The following is a 17,747-nucleotide window of genomic DNA, read 5'->3' on the forward strand; positions in this document are numbered from 1 at the left end:
AGAACGTGCATTCAAGGGAGAATGCAGGCCACCTACAAGAGGGAGAGATAACTTTGGGTTTCCGGTCTTCTTTTAAAGGAAACTTAGTGGGCTGGGTAGATAGCTCAGCTGGTAGGGTGCTTGCCTTGCAAGCACAAGGCCCTGAGTTCAATCCCCAGTACCGCTAAAAAAAAAAAAAAAAAAAAAAAGTAAAGGAAACAGTGAGGGATGGGTAGAGAAAGGTATGTAGGAATGATAGCGGTCTGGTGGTCTGGTCAATATCTAGATCCTTAGCCTGACATGGTCTTCATTATGTGATTAATAGATGGCACTGGAAAGTTCCCTAAATTAGAGGTTCCTCGAGATATATCTCTTTAATCTATTTATTGGGAGCTTAATTAATAGTGTACAGTTAGTATTACAGATTTCTCAGGAATTTGGAGAATAAGTCTGCAAGAGACTAGAAGTGACAGGCCTGGAAAAGCATGCAGAACTCCTGAATTAAAATCTTATTTCCTTGTCCTTTCTTTATGTCTCTTTTCTACCTATTTTTAAAATTTCTTCTAGCATACTTCAGCTTCATCCTGGCTTCTCAAATGTGTACATGAAGCCCTCAGTTCAGTGCCCATGCTTTAGGCCATGAATGTGTGTGGCAGGGAATGGGAGGGGAGGGAGAGAGGCCTAGCAGGCACACTGGGCTTCCCACTCCTCTTCAGACAGCAACAGCTTTCTTAACTGTTGGGATCTGAGAAAGATCCCATCAGACAAGAGGATTCTGATACTCAAAACTTGCATGTAAACGGGAAGTTTGGCTGGGCACCTTGGCACACGCCTGTAATCCCAGTGGCTCAGGAGGCTGAGGCAGAAGGATCACAGATTCAAAGCCAGCCTCAGCAAGGCCCTAAGCAAAGTGGCAAGACTCTGTCTCAGAATTAAAAATAAAAAGGACTGGTAGTATAGCTCAGTGATAAAGTGCCCCTGGACCCAATCCCTAGTATCAAAACAAAAAACTGCCCAGGCAACGGAAGCCAGTGACGTTTTAGCCTAAGGACTGATTTTGCGTTTGTATGATAAAACCTTGCCCAGCTGCCAGGGTGGAGAGTGGAATTGGAAGCAGGCAGGAGGGGGCCAATGAGGAAGTTGCTGCAATTGTTTGGATTAATGGTCGAGTAATGTGGCCTGAGGGGTCCTCCTCAGGAAAAATTAGTCAAGGGTTTTAAGGCAGGAGAGGGGCTGGCTGCAACAAGGATGGGATGAGTTCTGAGGACAGGAGTCACCTGGGACCAGGGAGCTCTCCTGGAGCGGGTCTGGTACCTGCATGGGAGGAGGCGGCGGAGCTGAACTAAGGTCTTAAAATTACCTGGAGGGCTGGGGCTGTAGCTCAGTGGCAGAGCACTTGCCTAGTGTGTGTGAGGCACTGGGTTCGATCCTTAGCACCATATAAAAATACATAAATAAAGGCAATGTCCATCTACAACTATAAAAGAATTTTTTAAAAAATTACCTGGAATTAGGAGAGTCCCTCAGAGGTCTTCCAGTGTGGCCCCTTATTTTTACAGGTTAAGAACACTGAGGTGTGAGTCAGTGGTCAGGCTAGGACTCAGACCTGTGGTGGTGGCTTGAAAGACTGCAGAGGTCACAGCCCGCATATGCTAGGCTGTCTCCATCCTCGCTGCTGGTCTGAGTCACAGCCCTGGGCCAGCAGGAGCACTGGTTGTATAAGACAAAACTTGCCTCTCCTAACACTGAGTCTTCCAGCACAACCAGGGTGAAGTGTCCACACCAGGAGCCCAGGGTAGGTTCTCCTGCACCTGTCAACAACAGATAGCACCTGCTCCATGCCAGGGCTGGATCCCAGGAAGAAAATCATAAAGTGAAAGGGATAATAAAATGAAATGGACCAGGGGCTGGGGTTGTGTAGCTCAGTGGTAGGGCACTTGTCTGGCATGTGCCAGGTCCTGGGTTCCAACCTTAACACGGCCAAAAGCCAAAAATAATAAAACAAACTGGCTGCCATAGTGCATACCTTTAATCCCAGTGACTTGGGAGGCCGAGGCAGGAGGATCCCAAGTCTGAGGCCAGCTTGGGCAATTGAGGGAGATCCTGTCTTAAAAAGTGCTGGGAGTGCTCGCTTCGGCAGCACATACACTAAAATTGGAACGATACACAGAAGATTAGCATGGCCCCTGCGCAAGGATGACACGCAAATTCGTGAAGCGTTCCATACTTTAAAAAAAAGAAAGAAAAAAAAGTGCTGGGAGGGGCTGGGGACATAGCTCAGTTGATGGAGTGTTTACCTAGCAAGCACAATTTCCTGGGGTCAATCCCCAGCACCACAAAAGAAAAAGAAAAACAAAAACGAAACAAAACAAAAATATGCTGAAAATGTAATTCAGTGGTAAAGTACCCCTGGCTTCCACCCCCGCAACTGCAAAACAACAACCTCAAAACAACACTGGTCATAGGTGCTGATATTTGTTAAAGCTGAGGTATAGGTAGAAAGACGTCTTTATTTATTTATTTTGGGGGTGTACCAGGGATTGAATTCAGGGGCACTTGACCACTGAGTTATATCCCCAGTCCTATTTTGTATTTTATTTAGAGACAAGGTCTCGCTGAGTTGCTTAGTGCCTCAATGTTGCTGAGGCTGGCTTTGAACTCTCGATCCTCCTGCCTCAGCCTCCCAAGCTGCCGGGATAACAAGCACCCGGCTGTACTCAGGACTATCTTTATTTTATTTTATTCATTTATTTATTTTATTTATTTTTGGGTGCTGGGGATCGAACCCAGGGCCTTGTGCTTACAAGGCAAGGACTCTACCAACTGAGCTATCTCCCCAGCCCCTTTATTTTATTTTTGAAAAAAATTTAAAAGCCCAGTATTGCCCTGCCCAAGGTAGCCTCTCCAAGAGAATAAAAAAAAGCAGCCCTATCCTTGAAGAGTGACCATCTAGCTGGGGAATGAGATAGGGACACAGGAGACTGAGACAGGAAGATGGCAAATTTGAGGCCAATCTCAGCAACTTAGATCCTGTCCCAAAAAATAAAAAGAAGGGCTGGGGAGATAGCTCAGTTGGTAGAGTGGTCGCCTTGCAAGCACAGGGCCCTGAGTTCAATCCCCAGCACCGCAAAATAAATAAATAAAAATAAAAAGAGCTGTGTATGTAGCTCAGCGGCAAAGCCCCCGGGGTTCAATCCCCCTTGGTCAGGAAGGGCTATAGTTACTGTTCTTTCCTTCTGCTCCCCTCTGCCCTTGTCTCAGCTCCTCCTCTACTTCAAAAAATAAGATCTGATTCTGGAGATTCAACAGATCAGTTCTGGTCACTCACCCCAAAACACAAAAGGTAATGGTGAAAAGCATGCAAGGAACTTTAATCAGTATAGCTACATCAGGAAGACAAGAGGACACGTCCTTAGCCTTGACAGTGGCTTTGAGGTTTTATGAACAGGAGAATGAGGAGATGAGCATATGAGCACAGCAGGAGGCTTGTGTCAGCTGCCAAAGCAGGTGATCTTGATTAGGTGCAGTCTGTCCATCATTACCTCAGGACTGGTCAGGTGGGCCCCAGATAAGAAAGTTTCCTTTGCCTGGGGCTGGGAGGTAGCTTCCACTCCTCACAAGATGTGTACTGAATCAGGCCTTGTTCCTGGAATCCAAGATGACTCAGAGCAAAGAAGATGAATGTAAAATGGAAACAGAGATGCCAAATCTTTAATCCTGCTTTTAGCTACCTGTCCGACACTTACAGGAAAAAGTGAAGAGTCTAGGGTTTTTTTTACATCTGCACAGCACTTACTACAACTGGAAATCATTTAGTTAATTTATTTGCTTTTATATCTGTTCTGCTAGAATACCAGCCCCAAGAGGGTTTTTCTTGTCATGGTTGCTTCTGTATCCCCAGAGATTCCAACAGAGTAGATGCTTGTTCAGAAAAAAAAGAAAAAAGAAAAAAAAATTTTTTTTAAAGAAAATCCATTTGTTAATGTTTGTAAGTTATACTGTATGACTTCTAAATACCTTTCCTTCCTTCCTTCCTTCCTTCCTTTCTTTCTTTTTCTTCCTTCCTTCTTTCTTTTTCTTTCTTTCTTTCTTTCTTTCTTTTCTTTCTTTCTTTCTTTCTTTCTTTCTTTCTTTCTTTCTTTTCTTTCTTTCCTTTCTTTCTTCTTTCTCTTTCTTTCTTTCTTTCTTCTTTCTTTCTTTCTTCTTTCTCTTTCTTTCTCTCTCTCTCTCTCCCTCCCTCCCTTCCTTTCTTTCTTTCTTTCTTTCTTTCTTTCTTTCTTTCTTTTTTCTTTTCTTTCTTTCTTCTTTCTTTCTTTCTTTCTTTCTTTCTTTCTTTCCTTTCTTCTTTCTTTCTTTTTCTTTCTTTCTTTTTTTTTTTTGGTTTGTGGTGCTGGGGATTGAAGCACCCAGGGCCTTGTGCATGTGAGGCAAGTGCTCTACCAACTGAGCTGTATTCCCAGCCCTCAGAAAAATTTTGATGAATGAAAATATGCCCTAAAACTTGCCCCCTCCTGGCCCCATATGTGAAATGGGGATAATTGTACAGACCTTACAAGGTTACTACCAGGATAAATGAGGTTGTTTTAATTATTTGCTCATTTGGTTGGCGGTACTGGGGATTAAGTTCAGAGATGCTACTACATCACTGAGCTAACAACCCAGCCCCCACCTTTTTTTTTTTTTTTTTAAGACAGAGTCTCACTAAGTTGCTGAGGCTGGCTTCAAATTTGCAATCTTCCTGCCCAAGTAGTTGGGATTACAGGCCTGCACTACTGCTCCAGCCTACTGAGGTCATTTTTAAAAAAGGGAGGGCCACATGCACCAGGAGGTCAACCCTGGCCCAGCCTCCATGGGAGGAAGCTAAGAAACGCCCTGACTAAAAACCTCCCAAGAACTCGAGGAAGGAGGGTTCATCAGCCACGTGTTACTGAGGAGGAAACTGAGATTCAGGTGAGGTCACTGGCCCAACTCACAAAGTGAGTTAAGTGGTGGTGGTCTTTTTGCTGCGGCCCTTGTCCATGCTCTGCTCACACCCACTGCTGAGATTCTGCCCAACATAAGCACCATTTCCTCCATGAAGTCCACAATTGCCCCCAGGACATTCTCACCTAGCAATTACTGTGGCCAGTTAAATTCCTCAGGAGGCCAACATTTATTACAGGGCATTCTTGAGGTCCATACCTGGTTGGGGAAGGAAGGGAAGGAGGGAGAACTTGGCTGTGATGTTGTCAGAATAATGTTCTCAGTGGAGTCTACAGAGAGCGATGAATCTGGGTTTGATCTTCGGAGTTGGCACAAGAGGGCAAGACCTTGACCCTCCTACCCTCAGATAGAAGTGGGATATGGCCTACCCCTTTTTTTTTTTTTTTTTTGCAATGCTGGGGATCGAACCCAGGACCTTGTGCTTGCTTTGCAAGCACTCTACGGACTGAGCTATCTCTCCAGTCCCTACCCTTTATGGGTGGACAGTTCCCAGCAAGTGCTGCAAGTGGGGTTCATGACCTTGCAGTACTCCTCTGCAGCAGGGTGGGGTGGTAGGTGGGGGCATGGATCCCTCGGCCCTTGGTGGCTCATCAGAGTGTCCACTGTATGCTTGCTACACGTTCCTGTTCAGCCCTGCCTCCTGCATTCATTCAGCCCCTGAGCTTGTGGGGACACTGGGCAGCAACCCTAGTTTGAGGCCACGTCTGATTGCATGCCCAAACTCTTTCTGGCCTGAGAACCTAAGGAGGACCCGAAAGCCAGGCTTGCACTGGAATTCCCCACTCTCACTGCCAGAGCAGCAGCGACCAGACGCTGAGCATTTCTGCTTAAGCCCAGGAATGCTGCCAGAAATGGCCGAAGCCAAGAAAGACACTGGAGGGGATGATAGCTTGTGTCATTCAGTTCTCGGTGTGGCAGGCTCTAAGTGAGCACAACCTATTATTTTGTTCATTTTTTCAACTCCCTGTGCAGTGGGATCTTTTACAAACCTTATTGACAGATGAGGAAACTGAGACTCAAGGAAAGGACATTGCATAGTTAGTCTCTTAAACCTTTATCTAGAAAGGGGTTGGGCTAAGACCCCAAAATGCAGGAGGCATGACCTCATCAAGATTCTGTTGATATTAACCCTCCATCATTTGCCATCCAAAGACACTAACACTCTGTCCCATCAGGGATTTTGAAGTCTGCTCTGCTCTAACACTTTCCCAGGTCAACACTGGCATGGGCCTGGCTGCTGTTTCCTCCTAGAGGACCTGGGGATTTGGGTCCTGTAGATAAGCCGGACACCCCCCCAGTCCTCTTCCAGCTTGATGTCCCCCTGCTGCAGGGCTTCCTGGATAGCATTGGTGAGGATGTCAAAAGCGAGAGCCACATTGCAGTTGCTTTTGGCTGAGGTCTCCACAAAGGCCATGCCCAGGGAGGCAGCCAGCTCCTCTGCCTCCTGGGTGGAGACACAACGGGTGCTTTGCAGGTCACTCTTGTGGCCAACCAGCAGGAAGATCACCTTGTTGGGGCCCTGAGTGGATATGACCTCCTGGTGCCAGTCTGGAATGTGTTCAAAGGACTTCCTGTTCGTCACATCAAAGACCAGCAGGACACCCACCACATTTCGGTAGAAGGACCTGGTGATGCACCTGGGGAGGAGGGGGTAGGTTAGGAGAGGCTGAGGCCTCCAAGACATCCCAGGAGACTAGACCTCCCGGGGATCCATAGAATGCCTCACATCCCACCCTATTTCATTCACACAGCCCTGAGCTTCTCTGCCCTGTCAGTGTGTGTCTCTCTCCTGACACTCCACACTCCCTAGTCCGGAAGCCAGTCACAAACTCCTAACCATTTCTCCAATCCTGGAGAAGCCCTGGTGATTCCCTGTTCTCCATCCTGGCCAATTCCTACTCATCCTTCAGGGCCAACACAAATTCTCATATTCTCTCATCCTCCCTCTCTCTCTTTAATGTCTGCATTTCTGAGGATTGAACTCAGGGCCTCTCACATGCTATGCAACCGCTCTACTACTAAACTATGTCCCCAGGCCTTGCTATTTTTTATTTTGAGACAGGGTCTTGCTAAACCGCCAAAGCTGTGAACTTTCGATCCCCCTGCTTTGGCCTCCCCAGTAACGAGGATCGCAGGCTCGTGCCGTCGCGCCAATCTCTCTTCCTTTGACATCCCCTGACGCCTCCGCTTTGAGCTATGGGAGTTTTGGCACCCAGGACATTCATCCCTCCAGAGTTCAAAGTCGGGGTGCAAATCCCCGCTAAGCAGAGTGTTCCTCCAGGACGGGGGGTTGGGGATGTGGCCCCGTGGTAAAGTGCTTACCCAAGGCTGTGGGACTTGGCGCACCCTCAGTATTTGTGAGTGAGGGTCTGGCCGGGGCGATGTGCAGCGCCCAGGGAGGGTTAGGGTTGGCACCTTCGGGTCGGGGTCCGCTCGGCCAGGGGCAGGCAGTGACCGGTCCCCCGCAACACAACCTGAGGTGCCTCCGCGTCGCGCCTCCCTGCCCACCGCCCAGTGGCCGCACCTGAAGCGCTCGTGTCCCGCGGTGTCCCACAGCTGCAGCTTGACCCGCGGCCCGGCCGGCAGCTGCAGCGCGCGGCTGTAGAACTCCACGCCCACGGTGGACTCGGGCTCGGGCTCGGGCTCCGGTCCCGGCCCCGCCGCCACGTAGCGCCGCAGCAGCGAGGTCTTGCCCACCGCCGCCTCTCCCAGCAGCGCGATCCGAAACTGGTAACGACATTCCCGAAACTGGTAGCGACAGTCCCAGGTCTCCATAGCCATATCCCGGCTCCGAAACCCTCGGGGCTATTTGTCTGACCCCGCCCCTGCCCGCGGGGTCCTCCTCCTTCAATGGGTCCCTGCTTCCCGCCCAGAGCAAAGGGTCACCCGCAGGCAGAGAAGCTCAGACCCCAGAGAGTTGGCATGGAGGAAGTCATGTCTTGTGTAAAAGCTTTCCTCAGTTTTCCCTTCTGTGCAATAGGGGTGATAATAACCCCTCCTCACAGGATAGAGGGATTGAGCTGGATAGTGTGGGGAGGAGGAGTGCGGGAAGCCTGGCCAAGCAAGCCCTGGCCTAAGAGACCCAGGGTTCTAGAACATCTATTCATTGATTGGAGTGGTGTCTCTCCAGCGCACTGCGCTGCTGAGACTGGTTCCCTACTTGAGCCTGGCCCCGGAACTGGGGACATCACTCTGGAAAGTGGAAGATGTACAGTTGCTCCCTCCCCACCAGGTGCCCCTTTGCTGGAGCCCTATTAGATCTGCCTGGGGCATCCAGCTCAAGGTTCAGGTTCAATGCTCAGCAGTTCCCCTGCTTCTATCCTGCAGGTCAGAGGGGATTTGAACAAACACTGCCTGAAAACAAAAATAATGGAAACGGGCGACAGACAGATCAACAATGCTTGTTATTTTTAAGCACACTTTCAGGAGAGAAATTGGCAGCTGGTTACAAGAGGGGTCTGACTCTGATAGGGTTTAAGTAGACTTGAATCCTAGCAGAATGCGTAGGTTGGACAATCGGGGGAGAAATTGTGCAAGTTCAAATTCCATTGTTGCTGAGAAATGGTGAAGTCCACAGACCATTATTTTCCTTCTCTCCCCAGGACCCATTGTCCTCTTTCTTCCTGGGAGTTGTTCCCCTTTTCCCTGAGGGTTGTGGTTTTCTGTATCCTTCACTGCCATCTGCAGCTCTAGTAGTACAGCTGGCCTATGGACTTGACAACTGATCTTTATTGGCCAGATGATCACGTCTTTGTGCTTTATGGGTAGTAACCCCTTGTATTTGGGAGTGGGTACTGGGGATCAAACCTAGGGGCCCTCCACCACTGAGATACATCCCCAGTCTTTTTTATTTTAATACACAGTTTGTCTGAGTTGGTGGAGGCTGGCCTTGACCTCATGATCTTTCTGCCTTAGCCTCCCCAGCAGTTGGAATTACGCACATGTACCACTGTGAGTGGGTTTTACTAGTTTAATTTGTTTTTGCAAATTGGTAGCTTTGGGGACTATTGAAATCATCATATCATTACATTTTTTCTTTGTACAACCTTGTGAATGGGTGGTATTATTCTGCTCATTGTTATAGAGGAAGAAGGCCTTGGAGAAGTTAAATATCTAGTTCAGAATCACTCAGCAAGGAAGACAGACTAGCTGCCAAGTTTACCCAAGGCCAAAGCTTGGTTTACTATTTCTGTTTCTAACTGGAGAGTCTGGGGATCTGAGAAAACCAGGTTTCTTCTGACTGATTCTAAACATATCAGTGAGAAGCCAGGTTTCCAAGTAATTCTGGCCAGGGCAGCTGAGCAAAGGCAGAGCAGCAGGAAATAAAGCTTTGACCCTGGAAATGCAGCTTGAACGCAACCTCCCGAAGCCTTCCTGGTCAGCCCATGTGACAGTGCACTGTCAGCATCTTCAACTTCCTCCCTCTCCCAGACGGTCCAGCTGTGGGTTGGGGTCATGTGTCTGCCTACGATCGCACCTGCCAAGAGAATCGACATATCAGCTGACCTGCCACAGAGTCACTGTGTGACCCAAGCTATTTTCCTCCCCTGAACCCTGTTTTCTTTCTGCTAGGCAAGATGAATCATGAACCCACTTTACACTTTACTATCTCATTCACTCCACCCCCAGACTTTGATCCCTTAATCTTAAGGGTCGCTGAGGGGGTGAAGATCCTTCTTCAATGGCTGCTTCAGGCGGGCAAGGGGCAATGACCCTGTTTAGTCAGGAATCTAAAGTCTCATCCTGACTGTTCTAATGGAGTCAGACACTGGGGCTGGCGGTGTGGTTCAGTGGTAGAAGCTCTTGTGTAGTATGCACCAGGCCCTGGGTTCCACTGCCAGCACCACAAAGGAGACAGACACTGGTCTCACTGTGAGGATGAATTGCAACCTTTTTTTTTTTTTTTTTTTTTTTTTCTTGGTGGTGCTGGGGATTGAACCCAGGGCCTTGTGCTTGTGAGGCAAGCACTCTACCAACTGAGCTATGCACCCAGCACCAAATTGGAATCCTTACATTACCATCCTCTTAACATGGGATTGTTGTAATCTGGAAGAAACACACTTTATTGGATTAAAAGCCAAGGATAAATAAATAAATTAATTAATTAAAAAGTCAAGGGCTGGCTGGGGAGATAGCTCAGCTGGTAGAGTGCTTGCCTCACAAGCACAAGGCCCTGGGTTCAATCCCCAGCACCGCAAAAAAAAAAAAAAAAAAAAAAAAAAAAAAAGTCAAGGGCTGATCTATAAGGGCAAATTATACTTACCAGAGGCCCTAATAGTGGTAATGCCAAATGAAGCTAAGCAATTAAGTGTTAAGATTTTTCTTTTGTACCAGGGATTGAATGCAGGAGTGCTTCACTGAGCCGCATCCCCAGTCTGTTTTTAATTTTGTATTTTGAGACAGGGTCTTGCTAAATTGCTCAGGGCCTCACCAAGTTGCTGAGGCTGGCTTTGAACTTGTGATCCTCCTGCCTCAGCCTCCCAAGCTGCTGGGATTATAGGCATGAGCCACTGCACCTGGCCTCGTTAACATTTTAAACCATCTTTTTCAGTCAAAGAAAAATCCTAAAAGTAATGGACATTATACTTTAAACATTTTATGGAAAACAACACTCTTGATAGCTTGAAAAATGTGTGGGTTAGCAATTTTAGACATCTTTACTTTTTTTTCTTTGTTCTTTTTAGATATACATGACAGCAGAGTGTATTTTGACATATTATACATATAAGGAGTATATTATTCTAATTAGGATCCCATTCTTGTGGTTGTACTCAATGTGGAATTTCACTGTTGGTATTTTCATATATGAACATAGGAAAGTTATGTCCCATTCATTTTACTGTTTTCCTATCCCCATCCCCCTCCCTTCCTTCATCCTCCTTTGTCTAATCCAATGAACTTCTATTCTTCCCTCCCCTGCCTTGATGTGTGTTAGCATCCACATATTAGAACATTCAACCTTTTTTTTTTGGGATTGGCTTATTTCACTTATGATAGTCTCCAGTTCCATCCATTTGCTGGCAAAAGTCATAAATTCATTCATCTTTATGGCTGAGTAATATTCCATTGTGTATATATACCACATTTTCTTTATCCATTCATCTGTTGAAGGGCACCTAGATTGGTTCCATAGCTTGACTATTGTGAATTTTATTTATTTATTTTTTTATGTGGTGCTGAGGATGGAACCCAGTGCCTCACATGTGCAAGGCAAGTCCTCTACCACTGAGCTACAACACCCAGCCCAGTTATTGTGAATTGAGCTGCTGTCAACATAGATGTGGCTGCATCTCTCTAGTATGCTGATTTTAAATCCTTTGGGTATAAACTGAGGAGTAGGATAACTGGGTCAAATAGTGGTTCCATTCCAAGTTTTCTGAGGAATCTCCACACTGCTTTTGAAAGTGGTTGCATCAATTTGCTATCCGACCAGCAATGTATGAGTGTGCCTTTTCCCCACATCCTCACCAACCTTTATTGTTACTAAGACATCTTTACTCCTTTTTTTTTTTTTTTTTTTGAGTCTTTTTCCTCAGGTTATACACTGAAATAACCATAATCTTCAGTGGAATTTTCTGAAAAGAAAAACAAGACAAACCAAAAACATAGCCTCCAGGGTCCTCTATGAGTTCCCAAAGGATCAGACCTTTAAGTCTGTCTCAAATTGTCTGCAAGTTATCATGGTTACAAGCATCCCTGACCCCATATGCAGTTTTCAGGGTGCTTGATAACTCCTACCTAGGACTTGAGAAATCTTTTAGCTTCTGCACAAGCAAAGAAAAGAATTAGAAATGTGAAGAGAGAACCTATAGAATGGAAGAAAATCTGTGCTAGCTACTCTTCTGACAGAGGATTGATATCTAGAATATGTAAAGAACTCAAAAAAACCTAATGCCAAAACAATCAAATAACCCAATTAATAAATGGGCCAATTAATTGAACAGACACTTCTCAAAGAAGAAATACAAATGTTCGAGATCATTAGCAATTAGGAGAATGTAGTCAGAGTGACAGTCATCAAGAATATAAATGGGTTGGGGTTGTGGCTCAGTGGTAGAGCACTTGCCTGGCATGTGTGAGGCACTGGGTTGGATCCTCAGCATCGCATAAAAATAAATAAAGATCCATCAACAACTAAAAAAATCCATTAAAAAAAGAATGCAAACAATAATAAATGCTGGAGAGAATATGGAGAAAAAGGAACACTTTTATGCTGTTGGTGGGACTGTGAATTAGTACAGCACTGTGGAAATCAGTATGGAGGTTCCTCAAAATAGTAGGCATAGGCTAAGTGCTGTGGTGCATTCCTGTAATCCTAGTGACTCTGGAGGCTGAGGATGGAAGATGGTAAGTTCCAGGCCAGCCTCAACAATTTAGCAAGGCCCTAGGCAACTTAATGAGACCCTGTATAAAAATGAAAAATAGAAAAGAGCTGGGGATGTAGTTCAGTGGCAAAGTTTCCCTGGGTTCAATCCCCAGTAACAACGACAACAACAACAACAGAAAAAATTGGAGGGCATGAGAACACCATCCTCTCGGAGAGAACCCACTCTCCCTGATACCGTTCGCTTCTCCTTTTCCCTAAACCCTTCTCATAAACTCTTACCTGTTTCTCTGGGCAACATGTCTGAAATCTTTCTGGCATGATTGCAAAATCAGGGTTTGAAGAGGGAATCTTCAAGATAGCTTCAGTTTCTTTTATTTTTTGGCACCGGGGATTGAAACCAGGGGCCCTTTATCTTTGAGATATTTTCGTAGTCCTTTTTATTTGTATATTTTATTTCTAGACAGGGTCTCACTAAGTTGCTGAGACTAGCCCTAAATTTGGGATCTTTTGGACCCATCCTCTGGAGTCACTGGAATTTTTAAATTTTGAGATAGAGTCTCCCCTCAAACTTGAGATTTTCCTGCTTGTCTCCGGAGTAGCTGGGTACAGGTATGCACTATTATGACCCCAAATGATTTTTTGCAAAGGTGCCAAAGTAATTAGATGGGCAAAGATAAGCTTTTAAAAAGATGATATTGGATCAATAGGAGAACCACATGCAATCAGTCAGTCAGTCAGTCAGTCATCATTGACTTACCTCCCTTCCACCATACAGAGAAATTAACTCAAAGTAGATTTTAGTTTGGGGGTGGGGGTGCAGAGGTGGGGTTTGCAGGGAGTTGAACCCAGGTCCTCATTCATGCTAAGCACATAAACTACCACTGAGCTACACTCCCAGCTCCCCAATCTAAAAACTTCTTCTATTAACACCCTGGCTGGTGTGTTGAGACCGTACTGTAGGGGTAGGGGGCAATGACTGAATCTGGGGGACCAGCTAGGAGACTACTGTTCCCACCCAAGTGAGCGACAATGGTAATATCTGTGGAGGCAGTAAAAAATGGTCAGATTCTTGATACATTTTTTTAAAAAATATTTTTTAGTTGTCAATGAACCTTTATTTGTTTATATGTGGTGCTGAGACTCAAACCCAGTGCCTCCCAGTTAGGCAAGCCCTCTACCACTGAGCTGCAACCCCAGCCCCTCTTGATACATTTTAAAGCACAGCATATAGGATTTGCTGACGAATTGAACATGGAATGTTACAAAAAGACTGGAGCACAGGGTCTCTTCCAGGACATTCTGAATGGGGAAGAGCAGCTGAGTGTTCTAAGAAGCCTCTTAGACCTCTAGGTGATGTCAAGGAAGCTTCAGGGCTTTACTTTTGGAGCTTGGGAGAGAAGTGGGGCTGGAGATGCATATTTGAAAGAGTTTCAAACCCAATCAGAAACTGTTCTCTTCTCCATAAAATGGGAGTAATAGAACTTACTGTTTTTTTTTTTTTTTTTTCTGTTTTTCCTTTTTCTTTTGGAACCTTCTTAGGTTGCGAGGCAGGTCTCCAACTCGCAGATCAAGTGATTCTCCCAGCTCAGTCTCCTGAATAGCTGAAACTACAGGCGCGGCACCGAGCCCTGTTAACCTAGTTCCTCAAGTGTATGTAAGGTCAGAAATTAGGATTAAGCACAAAACAGATGCTTAGCAACTACTATTTATATCTTTTTAAAAAAATATACCTTTATTTTATTAATTCATTTTTATGTGGTGCTGAGAATCGACCCCAGTGCCTCACATATGCCAGGCAAGCACTTTACCACTGAGCCACATCCCCAGCTCCTACTGTTTGTATCTTTATGTTGATGTTTACTCATTTATTCCATGGGCAAAATACAGCACATGGGCAGTGACTGTGTGGTCTCTGGGCTGGACTTGGGTTCCAGTCCTTACCATACTCGCTAGGAATCCATTCCTCAATTTCCTTTGAAAAATGAGCATAACTATGATGCCTACACACAGAGGGGCCTACACACAGAGGGGCTGGGGTTGTGGCTCAGAGGTAAGAGCGCTTGCCCAGCTATGCGTGAGGCACTGGGTTCGATTCTCGGCACCGCATATAAATAAATAAAGGTATTGTGTTCATCTACAACTAAAACAAAACAAAACTAGATGAGATAAGCGAGCGCAGGCTTAACAGAAGGCACTCAGTCTTCTTGGCGGGTGAGACAAGCCTTAAATAATGCATCAATCTCAGTCTTCACTCATCTCCTTTGAGATGCCCTCCCAAGACCTCTCCAAAACCTCACAGCGCCCCTGCGGAAACCCTCTCAGTTGCTACTCCCGGTATCCCAAGGCGCAAGCCCTTTTCCAGTTCAGCGGGAAAATCGAAAGACCCTTCACGGGAGGGCAAGAGGGGTCGGCCTCAGCTGTGCGCGATCGGAGGGTCCGGAATGGAGGGGAAGGAACCGCTCCTGACTCTGCAGAAACCACTCACGCAGCCCCGCTCGGCTGCGGAGCTGAGCCGCCCGCCATGCGCGTGGGGCTGCGCCGGGGCGCGCGGACTACAGATCCCAGAGGCTCCGCGCGGCGCACAGCGGGCGCAGGCGCAGTCGCAGGCTCGGCATATATAAGCCCGCGGCCGCGGCCAGTGCGTCCTTTCTCCCGGCCCCCCTGCTGCTGGTGGATGGTAGCAAGTGGATTTCCGAAGCCCGTGCCTGTGTCAGCCTCAGCTCGCCCCCGGGGGCCCGCGCTTGCCTAGGCTGCCTCTCGCGCCTGCGGGATGTAGAGCACCGCGCACCGGCCCGGGCCTCCTGGCCTGGGCTGCCAAGGTCCTGCAGGCCACGACGGCCGCCTGCGCAGTGAGACGGGCGGGAACCCGCGAGGCGGTGTCCTCTTCCCGTCTCTGCTGGAGCCTCGGTGCGTTGGCGTCTGATCCACGGATGAGGCGAGCCGGCGGCCAGGGTCACGAAACGAGTTGGGTATGTGACTCGGCTCTTGGGGATTGAAATCCTGGGCCTCAGGTGACCTAATTTGGGGAACAACACCAGTCGGTTAACTGCTGCGTGATCTTGGGCAAGTGACTTAACTAGAGTTTTCTGGAGGGCACCTTGGTGTGAATGTAAGGACAGGATCTTCAGGAGGACGGATTTTGGAGTCATTCAGACGCTCTTATCCTGCCTCTCCCGCGGTGCTTGGGATTGAACCCACATGCTAGGCAAGCACTACCACCGACCTGCATCTCCAGCCGTATAAAATGAATTTGTGAGATTGAGATAATGCATTCAAAAGACAGTACACTGTAGTAGTCTTTAGGACCTACAGGATGTCTGTTATCCTTTTATAGGCGATAATGATGCACAGGATTTAGGCGAATTAGGCGGAGCGTGGTTTGGCGTTGAGGTTCTGTGGCCTCCATTGCCCTAAGGCCCTTATCGAAGCTGCAGCTGCTTCCACATAGCTGCTGTGGTCAAAAAGGAGCCCAGAGCAACAGTTTTCCTTGACGGTCGCCGTTCTGTTTGCTGTAACCGATCTGCAACATTTTGGGAAAGGACAATTTCATTGTATTTGTCATTTCTTAGGGATAGAGACCTTTATTAATATTGGCATATTTATGTATGCCCACCTGAAACGTTAGGGTCTTGAATGTAGAGTTACCAGGATAAGGGTTTTTGAAAAGTAATTAGTTGAGCCGAGGAACCAGAATGGAGGAACATCTGGGAGTGGGTGGGATGCCTGTCCTGGAAAGATAAGAGTGGCACAGAGAATGGGCAGTGCTTTGGTCTCACCAGGGTCAGGACTAAAAGCCAATCAAGTCTTTTATGATTGGATGAAGGAGATAAGATCATTCAGGACAGTTGTGCTCTCATTCATCTTAGCTGTGCCAGATGAAGATTCCGTGAAGATTATGGCGAGTGAAGACTGTGGGGGTCATGACAGCGATGAAATGTGACAACTTCAGGACTTGGTAAGTTACTTCTGTAGACTTACTTGGGGAGCTCCCTGGTGGCACAGTACAGCATGTTTCCAAGGGCTGTGGCTGGTTGTGGCCATGGGATCTCCAACTGCATGCGAGAGCAACTGGAGAGACTTTGACAGCTCAGGTCAGAACAATACCTGCCGCTGCCACTCGCCTTTCCTATAATGTTATCAAGACCTGGGCTGGAAGTCTGCCACCTGAGTTCAGGTGTGTTCCATCGATGTCCATGTAAGCGGTTGTACTGGATCAGTTCATTTAGAGCTTTCACAGTAAGCTTTTGTTCTGCAGGTGCCCCCCCCCCCCCCCCCCCCCCCCCCAGTTTTCCTGAAGTGTGTGAAGTGTGTGATATTGGAGAGTGAACCAGACCAGCTTGTTTCTGGAGTTGTGCTTTAGATTAAGGTAAATTTACTCAGGTAAAGTTATGCTTGACCCTCTGGTTCCCTTTCCCATCGGATCTGAACACTGGTCTTGGTGGTCGTAAAAGGAGGAAAAGTAATACTGAAGCTGGCCTCACGGTGTTCTAGTCTGTTATATAGCACATGGGCTAGTTTCAAACAGGGGTGAATTCTCTTTGAAATTGTTTTGTTCTTATCCTGGATGATGGGGGAGATACTCTGAGGATAAAGGGAGGATGAGGGTGATCCTGTGAGCAGTTGATGTAGGAATTGCTGAATAATGTGTTCGAAAGGTGTTTTCTTCCTTTTTGACAGAGGTTTTTTTTTTTTTTAAAGGTCTTTGTAACCAGTTAAGTTGTCTTCATGTGTGATAACTGGCTACAGAGTTGGGTGAGTTGATGACTACCTGAAGCCTTATCACACCTTCCTTTACAGCTTCAGTGTTGTAAACCCTACCCTTAAGCAGTGTAGCAAACAGAATCATAAGGTCACTCTGGAAATTTTAGCTTTTTAATGAAATACGTTTATATCTGACCTTCACTGACTGCTACCTTTGTTAGTTCACGGCCAGGGAACAAAGAAACATTTATCTGTTAGATTTGCCATAAGCACAGCTACTGGAAGTAGCAGAGGGAACAGCTCTGCTCCTTGGGCAGGAAGGACTGAGCTGCAAATGTTAGTGGCTGGAGCTTATGCCATGATTTTTGATGTGGCCTCATCTCCCGCTACCCCGGGAGAAGGGGAGGCAGACTAGTGGTTAGAAGCAAGTAGTTAAAGTATTCTTCGGCTTGCTGGTCCAGGATGAAACCCAGTCTGAGTGGACATCTATGGATGAGAAATGCGGATATGGGACTGAGACCAGCTCTTGAGAAAGTGCCTGGGAGGAGGAGGGGATCACCAGGGCAGCACTAACACAGGCTTAAACTTCCTTTTCAGAAAAACACCGTGGGAAGGAAGAGGCAGGCAAAAAGGTGACCAGTAGCTGATACACATGTTATTATTGGTAAACAATAAAGGACTTTGGAAGTGTTTGTCCCTCAGATTGTTGCTTACTCCTCATTTAACATCCCATAAATGCAAAGTGAACTATAATCCA

The 17,747-nt window shown here is 46.8% G+C and overlaps 1 protein-coding gene, 1 long non-coding RNA gene and 6 other non-coding genes across 8 annotated transcripts; 6 read left to right on the top strand and 2 right to left on the bottom strand.

Annotated features, from left to right (window-relative positions):
• Positions 1 to 2,103: 2,103 nt before the first annotated feature.
• On the top strand, positions 2,104 to 2,210 carry LOC124968156 (U6 spliceosomal RNA). The gene has a single exon (XR_007105641.1). It is a non-coding gene; the product is annotated as a U6 spliceosomal RNA (small nuclear RNA).
• A 2,187-nt stretch (positions 2,211 to 4,397) lies between these two features.
• On the bottom strand, positions 4,398 to 7,743 carry Rab42 (RAB42, member RAS oncogene family). The gene is made up of 2 exons (XM_047526438.1): positions 7,487 to 7,743; positions 4,398 to 6,599 (listed from the first exon to the last, which is right to left on the bottom strand). The coding sequence occupies exons 1-2, from the start codon at positions 7,741 to 7,743 to the stop codon at positions 6,176 to 6,178; spliced, it is 681 nt and encodes a 226-aa protein (XP_047382394.1). The 3' UTR covers positions 4,398 to 6,175.
• Positions 7,744 to 9,880: 2,137 nt separating this feature from the next.
• On the bottom strand, positions 9,881 to 9,959 carry Trnav-cac (transfer RNA valine (anticodon CAC)). The gene has a single exon. It is a non-coding gene; the product is annotated as a tRNA-Val (tRNA).
• Positions 9,960 to 14,924: 4,965 nt separating this feature from the next.
• On the top strand, positions 14,925 to 17,693 carry LOC124981642 (uncharacterized). Its single transcript, XR_007108109.1, has 4 exons — positions 14,925 to 15,258; positions 16,156 to 16,244; positions 16,988 to 17,041; positions 17,588 to 17,693. It is a non-coding gene; the product is annotated as an uncharacterized LOC124981642 (long non-coding RNA).
• LOC124968626 (small nucleolar RNA SNORA16B/SNORA16A family) lies at positions 15,701 to 15,835 on the top strand. The gene has a single exon (XR_007105796.1). It is a non-coding gene; the product is annotated as a small nucleolar RNA SNORA16B/SNORA16A family (small nucleolar RNA).
• On the top strand, positions 16,294 to 16,423 carry LOC124968677 (small nucleolar RNA SNORA44). The gene has a single exon (XR_007105815.1). It is a non-coding gene; the product is annotated as a small nucleolar RNA SNORA44 (small nucleolar RNA).
• Positions 16,685 to 16,816, top strand: LOC124968706 (small nucleolar RNA SNORA61). The gene has a single exon (XR_007105822.1). It is a non-coding gene; the product is annotated as a small nucleolar RNA SNORA61 (small nucleolar RNA).
• Positions 17,442 to 17,515, top strand: LOC124968788 (small nucleolar RNA SNORD99). Its single transcript, XR_007105845.1, has one exon. It is a non-coding gene; the product is annotated as a small nucleolar RNA SNORD99 (small nucleolar RNA).
• Positions 17,694 to 17,747: the final 54 nt, after the last annotated feature.

The sequence above is a fragment of the Sciurus carolinensis genome, chromosome 1 (genome assembly GCF_902686445.1).
Source record: "Sciurus carolinensis chromosome 1, mSciCar1.2, whole genome shotgun sequence".
Taxonomy (NCBI): domain Eukaryota; kingdom Metazoa; phylum Chordata; class Mammalia; order Rodentia; family Sciuridae; genus Sciurus; species Sciurus carolinensis.

Bases quoted from the DNA above. Each gene is read 5' to 3' on its own strand.
- Rab42 (XM_047526438.1), bottom strand. From the start codon at position 7,743: ATGGCTATGGAGACCTGGGACTGTCGCTACCAGTTTCGGGAATGTCGT. The intron at 6,600-7,486 runs GTGCGGCCACTG...CCTCCTCCCCAG, and splicing joins GCGGGACACGAGCGCTTCAG to GTGCATCACCAGGTCCTTCT.